At 39.7% G+C, this 9542-nt stretch overlaps 1 protein-coding gene across 1 annotated transcript; it reads left to right on the forward strand.

Moving 5' to 3' along the window:
• Positions 1-3757: 3757 nt before the first annotated feature.
• Positions 3758-9238, forward strand: CFAP161 (cilia and flagella associated protein 161). Its single transcript, XM_084531917.1, has 7 exons — positions 3758-3867; positions 3999-4088; positions 4267-4502; positions 5713-5797; positions 6514-6672; positions 7742-7815; positions 8752-9238. Exons 1-7 carry the CDS (start codon positions 3805-3807, stop codon positions 8960-8962), a joined length of 918 nt encoding a protein of 305 aa, XP_084388043.1. The 5' UTR covers positions 3758-3804; the 3' UTR covers positions 8963-9238.
• Positions 9239-9542: the final 304 nt, after the last annotated feature.

Raw genomic sequence — 9542 nt, forward strand, 5'->3', positions numbered from 1 at the left:
TTGCTCTTTCTGCCAAAGGAGACTGAACTACTTTAATTTGCACTATTGACATATGTCAATGCATTTTATGTTCTGAAGTATTTATAACACAACCTATCCTGATTTACTGACAACCTTAAAGCAATTAAAACTTTAACCAGCCTAGCATTTTACATAAATGAATGGCCTAGACAGCTCTATATGACATTTCAGGTCTTCTCAACCATACAGTTTTCAGAAAAGGAAAAAGGAAAATTGGGGGAAAAAACTATGACTAGAACAGTAGGGGTCAGGTTGTCACTTCTTTACCATGATGCAGTTTCATCTATCTCCTCAACTACATCAAAAGCACGCTGGCTATATTTTTATTTAATACAGACTTGAAGAAAAAAAGGAAAGTATTTGTTTCCAATAATTAATAAACACCTTTAAGCTTTTGTATGCTGACATAAATTAAGACACAAAACATGGAACAATTCCTTCACAAATGCAGCTTTTATACACAGAATTTCTTGCAGGAAAGATAAAAGATGTTCAACTTAAAAATATATAGAAGCATCCTTTTTTTTAAAAAAAAAAAAAAAAAGTTAGAGTTAGATTAGAGTTATTTTTTTTTATTTTTTTTTTCCCATAAAGTATTATGCAATCAGAACTGAAATCCTTCCTGGTGACAAGGATAGTCACTACATAATGCTTCTAAGGGATGCATGAAGAAATTTCTGTACACAATTACATTTTGAGTACAAACACTTCTGTAACATTCGCATCAAATTTTGTAGGTAACTAAGTACAGACTGATCCACAAGATCATAGAATCATTAAGGTTGGAAAAGACCTTCAAGACCATCTGGTCCAACCATCCCCCTACCACCCATGTCACCCACTAACCCATGCCCCTAAGCACCATGTCCAACCTTTCCTTGAACACCCCCAGGGACAGTGACTCCACCACCTCCCTGGGCAACCCGTCCCAACGCCTGACTGCTCTTTCTGAGAAGAAATGTCTCATTACTCCAACCTAAATCTCCCCCGGCGCAACTTGAGGCCATTCCCTCTAGTTCTATCACTAATTATCTGTGAGAAGAGGCCTACCCCAGCTCCCCACAACCTCCTTTCAGGTAGTTGTAGAGAGCAATAAAAGTCTCCCCTGAGCCTCCTCTTCTCTAGACTAAACAACCCCAGCTCCCTCAGCCGCTCCTCACAGGACTTGTGCTCCAGGCCCTTCACCAGCTTTGTTGCCCTTCTCTAGACATGTTCCAGGGCCTCCATGTCCTTCTTGTAGTGAGGGCCCAAAACTGAACACAATACTCGAGGTGCGGCCACACCAGAGCAGAGTACAGGGGGACGATCACCTCCCTGGTCCTGCTGGCTACACTATTCCTGATAGAAGCCAGGATGCCGTTGGCCTTCTTGACCACCTGGGCACACTGCCCGCTCAGGTTCAGGTGAGAATCTATCAGCACCCCCAGATCCTTTTCCTCTGCAGAGCTTTCCAGCCACTCTCCCCCAGGCCTGTTGCACTCCATGAGCTTGTTGTGGCCAACGTGCAGGACCTGGCACTTAGCCATGTTGAACCTCATCCCATGGGCCTCTGTTCATTGACCCATCCTGTCCAGGTCCCTCTGCAGGGCCTTCCTATCCTCCAGCAGACCGACACTTCCCCCAGCTTGGTGTCATCTCCAAACTCACTGAGGGTGCACTCAATTCCCTCATCCAAATCATCAATAAAGGTATTAAAGAGGATGGGCCCCAACACCAGCTCCAGGGAACACCACTGGTGACAGTCACCAGCTGGATTTCACTCCGTTCACCACCATTTTCTGGGCCTGGTCATCCAGCCAGTATTTAACCCAGCAGAGTGTGCCTGTCCGAGCCATGGGCTGCCAGCTTCTCCAGGAGAGTATTGTGGGAGACCGTGTCAAAGGCCTTGCTGAAGTCTAAGCAGACTACATCAACAGGCTTTCCCTCATCCACCACGTGGGTCACCCGGTCATAGAAGGAGGTGAGATTGGCCAGGCAGGACTTGCCTTTCATGAGCCCATGCTGACGGGGCCTGATCCCCCATCTGTCCCATATACATTGCATGATTGTATTCCAGGTGACCTCTGCCATCACCTTTCCTGGCACTGAGGTCAGGCTGACAGGCCTGTAGCTCCCGAGTTCCTCCTTACAACCCTTCTTATAGATAGGGGTCACATTAGCAAGTCTCCAGTCATCCGGGATCTCTCCAGATGACCATGACCACTGACAGATGATGGAAAGCGGCTTGGAAATCACATCCGCCAACTCCCTCAGCACCTCAGGTGGCTCTAAAAACCCTATGATTTTGCAATTTTGAACTAAAGGTTGTTAAGTCCCTATTTGTATACCAATATAACTAACTGGTGACCTTCAGCAAAACCTTAGCTCTGTGAAGAGCACGAATGTCAGTTTAAGAGGTAAGTAGAAATTACTAATAACGTGGGAAATTAGCTAAAATAAATCTTTTCTCTCTCTTTTTTTTTTTTTTTCTTCTGATAAAACTTCGGATTTCTAATCACTTCCTAGGCTTCCAAAATTTGTTGACTTTTGATATTAGGCCAAGATGAACGAAGTTTCCTCCCTGTTTCAACGAAGTAGTTTCAGCATCGCTTCATGTAGGGAAACTTCGCTTACCACAACTGACCACAGAGTGGTGCTATTTGAACAAATACAGATTTATTTCGTCCTTGAAGACTCTGAGATATGCTGAATAACTTTTGGAGCCAGAACAAAACGAAAACAAAACAAAAAAAAAAAGGGCTATAATGTGAACTGTTGACCAAGATGGCTGATGATAGCATGTAGCCCCGCTTTCCATTAGAACAGACAACAACAACCACCATTTTCTCTTAAGCTTTTTAAGTTCCCCAGCTTTGAAACCTGCTTACAACAGTCAGCTCACAAGAAAACCAAGACTAAGGAAGCTAAGACTACTATGGGGATTAAACGTCCTGTGAGAGGATCTACACCATGACTGAAAATTGTTGGCTTAAGTTGTCTGGAAAGCAAACCTTCAGTATGTTCACACAGCCTGTTTTGCCACAGTTGTCTTCAGAAGTAAAATAATCACAGAACCAAAGCATTCGCAAACAAAGTGTTCACCACATTCAGCAACACTATAGTGCTAGTTTTGTGCTTGTCAGGTAGGTGAAGATGAAACAACTCTTTGGCCAGTAAGACTGGTGGGTTCTAAATAATGCTCACTCCAAGACTGTATGTTGGGCTCGCTGTTCTCTGAGGAACGGATAAATTGTGCCTCAAGTCAGCGGGTGCTGGTCTAGTGTCCCACACACATGCAGCCACCCCAGCAGCATGCTTGCCCTTGGCCTGGCCACGGAGACCCAAGCACCAAGGCAGGTGCCCCGAAACCCCTCAGCACAAAGCCCAGGGGCTCAGCCTCGCGGCCTCCTCACGCCTTCAGACTTGGACAAATCACAAGGGACCCCACACTGCCATACATATTTTTATTTCTCTATTCAGTGGCAGTGGCCTGCCCCTGCTAGATTTGGGGTCTGCAAGGCACTCCTTAAGAGGGAGCGAGTTCAACGGGCTCGCTCCGCAGCTGCCCCCACGCTGGGCACGGCCACAGAGGGCCAGGGGCCGAGCCCCTCTCCTGACGCCATTTCTCCCGGAGCTCTTTCGCCTCAGTACACCCCGGTAACGCCCTGCCCCGGCGGGAAAAAAGAGCCCGCCCCCTCCCCTCACGAACGCTCCGCTCATTGGCGGCCTCCGCCCCGCCAGCGCCCAATCGGCTGCTAGCGCGGTCGCCATGGCGACGGTGGACGCGGCGCGGCCTAGGCCGCCATGGCCGCCTACAGCCCCGGGGTGCTGGTGGGCAACTGGAACGAGGCGGCGTGCCTGGAGGAGGTAACCGCGGAGCTGGGCCCTTCGCTCCCCCGCCCCAGCTCCCCGGAGCCGTCCTGCCTCTTCGCCTTCTCGCAAAACCTCAGGTTGTTTGCGCTAGGTAACGTTTGCCCCCCTCTCTCCTTTGCAAACAGGACGGCATGAGGGATTTCATACGTAAAAGAGACCGAGGGGAGCTGTTAATGCAAAAAATAGGCAGACTGGAAGAGAATCTTTTAAAGAAGGTAATTTTTAAAGCAGGTTTTGTCAGTTCTCTGTGACTCCGCATAGAACGACATAGCTGCTTATTAACGTGCTTTAAACATGAAGAATGCTATGGGCTAGCATTTCATAGGTTAAAATACTGCTGATACTAAGTTTATACAGATAATTCTGTATAAAAGTATGTGTATTTTGATTTAGATAAAGCTGTCAGTGTCTAAGGATGGATTTATTTGCTTTGGAGACACCGTGATGCTTTTGAGCCCGGACAGCAAATCCTCAGTGGACAATTACACTGGAGCGTGCGGCAACCTAACGCTGGCAATTAATCTGGAGGAAATATCCATATATTCGGCTGTGTCACTGCAAGCCCCTTGTGGAGTTAGTGCTGTCAAAACCATAGACCCCATGGGTCGAAACACATTTTGTCTTTTAAGGTTTGGTACATTCCTCTACATTGTTTTCAATTATTCCATTAGCTTTCAGTATCTTACTTTGAGAAATATGCAATTAATTTTGCTAAAATACAAATGAACTTGAGTAAAATATATTTAAGAAACACTCTAACTTGGGTCATACATTAAGCTTGCTTCTGGTGTGCATATTACTGTGAATGATTCCAAGTCAGCATAGAACTGGTGTGAAAACAGAATCAAGTCCACTGTGTCATTTGGTAAGTTCTGCAGCTGTTTTTAATGTGGTCATATTTGAGCTCTAGAATACAAAACATGTCCAAATTATTCATTCTCCTGCAAATAAAGTCTCTGAAGTGGAAATTTGTATCAATGCTTTTGCTGTCTATAAAATGCACTGCTACTCCTGTTGTCCTAAAAAAAAACCTCAATCAAACAGCATACTCACTCTCACAGACATGCTTGATTCCAGCTGCTCGCAGGAGAAAAAATAAAACAGGCCCCTGCTCAACAGTGGAAGGCTCTGCCTGAGAGCAGGTGTTTAAGAAAAATAACATTGTGTAAGAGTACAAACTAACCTATGTAATTCTGATTGAGCAAAACACTTTCAGTTAGACATAAACAATTTTGATGCCAAAATCCCAATTTAGGCCTTCTAGAAATGCAACCAAAGTACTTTTGCTCAGCAGCTGTCTGATACTAGTCATTGGCACTGCATGCTTTCAGATCCCTCATTAGCTAGCTACAAAGTTCATCAGCTGCAGAAGTTTCTACTCTAAATATACCTAGAACAGCCTAGCACTTAATTTGGAGATTCTTCCATGTAAGATACAGAAACCATTTTGAAAATATGGATATACCAGCACGTACATTGATGTAATAAACCCAATTACTAAATATCAATTATGTGTATAATTAGCAACAGGTGTTAGAGACAAACACTGTTCTGCTTTAAGTCTGATTTTTAAGATGCTTGTATTAAGTATATTTGGAAGGTGGCCTCGGTGCTTAATTACCATCAGTTTTTAGTTGGATATTATCTTTCTACTATGCGTGTTAGTGAATGCATCATAAAAAGTAATCAATAAAGTTTGAATTTCTATTCTGTTAAATATTTTAACCAGTAAATAATTTATGATATATCTTTTCAGTTAACACAGACTTTAAACACCAAAAACTAATAGTAAAGCTGATATACTTGACTTTCTCTTTGTTCTTTTTACAATTTTAATAGTGTTGATGGAAGTTCAGTGGGTGAACCCATTAGATTTGGGCAAAAGTTTGGTCTCGGCACAACAGGAGGGTTTTCTGATCCAATGGTAAGGGAATAAAGTTGCAAATGACAGTGACAGCATATACTGATATTATGCTTTTAGTTACTGTATATATATATATATATACACCAAGCTGTATAATGGTTCAACATCTTACAGAACAGATTAAGAACCATACACAGATCAAGACAAACAATACTTAATTAGAAAGTTCATGCAACTTGTCTGAACTCAGGTGTGCAGTCAGTCCAAGGGGACTGAACCTGAATGATAGATAAAGGAGTTTTGTTTTTCTTTAAAGTCCAAGATGAAAAGCTTTCATTTGATTTCATTTCTTATGAAGAGAAAGCTATAGTCTGTATAGGAAATAGCATACTATTCTATCATTCAGAGGCAGATTTCTATTAAATGTTAACATTGGCTTCCTTTACAAGTTAAAGGCAAAATAGACATTTCATGTTATGTACGTACTCAGAATAAATCACCACAACTACAAGAAAATTTTCCCTCTCAGCTATCACTTGATTCAGAGAAAATCTTTGAAATGTAAATTCAATTTTAAGTTAATATTCACTGGTTTAAGTATAGCATGGCTACTTTATGAGTTTATCAACACTATAGATTATTTTGTAGGTTTTAATTGTGTAGCTTCAATTTGACAGATGTTGTTCAGAAGCAAAGAGATATTTTTTGTGCTGATTTTATTTGAATTACATATATTTTAATTTTATATTGTCGTTAATATGTATTTTTGTTTACAGTTATATCTAGCAAGTGACCATAAATCATTCATCAGATTTGCTAAAAAATCTCACCTTCAGCAAGTATTTTTGACAGATGAGCTTTCTTATTTGACTTGCTGGCAAGCTGCCTTCTTGGATCCACAGCTGCGTCTTGAATATGAAGGATCTCCAGTTCCTGTAAGAAATTAAAAATGTTTTAAAAAAAAAAAAAGTTAAGTATTTAATTGAAAGAGTAAATCGACTATTTAAAAGAAAGTTGCATCCATTTTATTCATTAATTTTAATGAATTTTCATTTTAAGAAAGAGAAGAAGGAAGATTTTTATTAATTTATTTTTTTAAACCAGGGAATCTGGTGCTCATTTGAGGTTGACTTGCTCAGTTTTTCAAAAACTGTCAAAGGTGGGCACTGTTTGGAGGATGCAGTACTCGGAATCTGCATTTCAGGTCTTCTGAGCACTAAATTCCATTTTCAATATTGGAAGCTTTGATTGCTTAAGAACATTAAATTCAAAAAGTAACAACAGTAAACCGCAAGGCATGTGGAAAAGTGGATGCTTTTCCAAATTTGTTGTTGTAAAAACATTAAGTGGATACAATATTTTCCTGTTCCACATAACTTCTTGGCTTCCTGAAGTGCTGGGTGTATAGCAAACTATCACAAATATAACAGTTCCACTACAGCCTTGATTTGTGACTCATTTCCATGAATCAGCTCACTAATAAACACAGTCAGAGTTACGTAATTGTCAAAGAATATTCTTGCACAGTGGTAGTAAATGAGGGTGACTAAAGATTCTTTTACCAAAAAAAAAAAAAAAAAAAAAAGTAAAATGTAAGGGTCCAGATCTAGTCTGTATCCCCAAAACACCTGGATCTCTCATCTGACAAATATCCACTGTAAGCAGTATTACCCTGATTACTGGCATAACTCTCCATTATTTGCTTATTATTATTTTTATTATTATTATTTAAGTGCCCAACATAAGGGAGTGGAGGAGAATGCATTGGACAGTAGACTGTGTCTTATCTGAGGGCTAAGTGTTTGGTTAGTCTGAACTGTTAAGATGGTTGTGTTGAGAACGGATGGCTTAAAATACCTCACTATCGATCTATAGCATGATACACAGCCATGCAGACTTGCATTAAGCAGTAAAGTAAATCATTTAATTTGAATAAGAGTTATTAAAATCAGTCTAAAAGTATCTATCATCCCTCTTTTGTTTTTGGTTTTGTTATTTTTCCAGGCAAACTCTAAAGTGATTATTACTCATTGCCATACTAATCGGAGCTTAGCCGTTCCAAGGAACTTTTGGACAAGGTAAGAATAATTTATAACTGGCTGCGATATCCATTATGATACACCAGCTGAGTACATCAAGAATTACTGTAAGAAGCAAGATAGTTGCGTTAGGAGTACACCAAAGAAACAGAAAAAAATGCAGAATACACGTTCTCCTTTTCCCCAGTTTTATTTCTTGGCTGTGATGTGTGCTACTGTGATCCTGTAGACAATCAACTGTCTTATTCATATTTGTTTTACCTTTTTATTTCGTACCACATAATGCTTCTAGCCTTCTTTAGTGTCTTGGTGGTTCTCCCTTTGAATATCTTGAGCAATTAATTTTATTTTTTTTCTAAGAAAAAATGGTATGCTAAGAAGTATAAGGAGTAACAGAAAATAAATACCACAGCATACAATTCTATACTTCTTATATATCCACATGACTCACAATAAATGAAAATTAATCCAACAATTCATGTTCATATGCATGTATTGAATTAATATTGATGAAATGTTAAGGAGTATAAAAATTGTTTCTCATTAAATCAAGGAAAAATTTGACTGAGAATTTGTTTCAGTTTTTTGAGTATGAAACAAGATCTGTAGGGCTGAGACTGAAATGATTAAGTAGCCAGATTCATCTTCAGTCAAAAAGAACGGCAATATAAAAGGCTGCAGAGAACCTAACCTGCTTCCACATACTCAATATCAGTGCTGTATACTGTTGGGGCTGCTTTAGTTCTGAAACTAGAAAGGTGGCATTTCCCTTTAATTTCACATTCCTAGGTTATTAATGACTAACAAAGCGATATATACATGTGTTTCTATTAAGAGTCCAATCTTTGTAAGTACACGCTAATATTTCTGAATAAACCAAGAAAAACATGAGAAAACGTTGAATGTCTTACAGCTAATTCAGACTTGCTGAATGTGTATATATTAATTCTATGCCCCTTTTCTTTGGCTTTGCAGGTCTTATTTTGGAAGGGAATATGAAGTAATTTGTCACACTTACCTGGACTCCCATAGAGTTGAAGAAGATAAGAATTATTGGGTAATAGTTACAGCAAATCCCGGTGACGATGGTACTATGATTGATAGACCTGACCCTCAGCCAGGGGGAATCGGAAAGAAAGAATTTTGTCAAGAGACAGAGAATATAAAAATCCCAGATTACAAATGACAAAGATTGATGAGATTCTGGTTCTTATTGTTTTCTGCTCAGATTTTAGTATTAGAGATGTTTAATTAAAAACAGAAATGAAAGTCTATCATTAATAATTTTATGTAATCTTATCAACTCATCAGGGTTATGTGGATGGCAAAAATTGACTAATAAAGTTTGATGAACAATGCATGACATAAAAAATTTGTCAATCAACAAGGGTTCATTTTCGTACTTTCACATTCAATGATGGAAAAGAAGTCAGATCAGTAAATAAAGTGTATTTGCACTAAATTACTGGCCTTTCAAGTGTATGTAACCAATGCTTCCAAAAACAAACCAGTGTCAGCCTTTTGAAAAGAATGAGCATAGAGTTTCCAAAACACTAAAAACCAAACTCATGCAAGCTATTATGGGACACTTTGACATTTAAAGATCATCCAAGAGAAATTTGTTGGTTGAGTTTGTTCCACACAATGTAATGTTGCCAATTATTAAAAAATCTCAAGTACAATCTCTATATCTAAAGCTTGGCTTCAAATTTATGGGAATGGAATTAATTAAAAAGTATGAATTTTTACTTTCATCTGTCTGCTCT

Source organism: Aythya ferina (genome assembly GCF_964211825.1).
Source record: "Aythya ferina genome assembly, chromosome: 11".
NCBI lineage: Eukaryota > Metazoa > Chordata > Aves > Anseriformes > Anatidae > Aythya > Aythya ferina.

Excerpts from the sequence above, each read along its gene's own strand:
- CFAP161 (XM_084531917.1), top strand. The coding sequence starts at position 3,805 with ATGGCCGCCTACAGCCCCGGGGTGCTGGTGGGCAACTGGAACGAGGCG. Across the intron at positions 4,089-4,266 it reads AAGAGAATCTTTTAAAGAAG|ATAAAGCTGTCAGTGTCTAA; the intron begins GTAATTTTTAAA and ends ATTTTGATTTAG. Across the intron at positions 5,798-6,513 it reads GAGGGTTTTCTGATCCAATG|TTATATCTAGCAAGTGACCA; the intron begins GTAAGGGAATAA and ends TTTTGTTTACAG.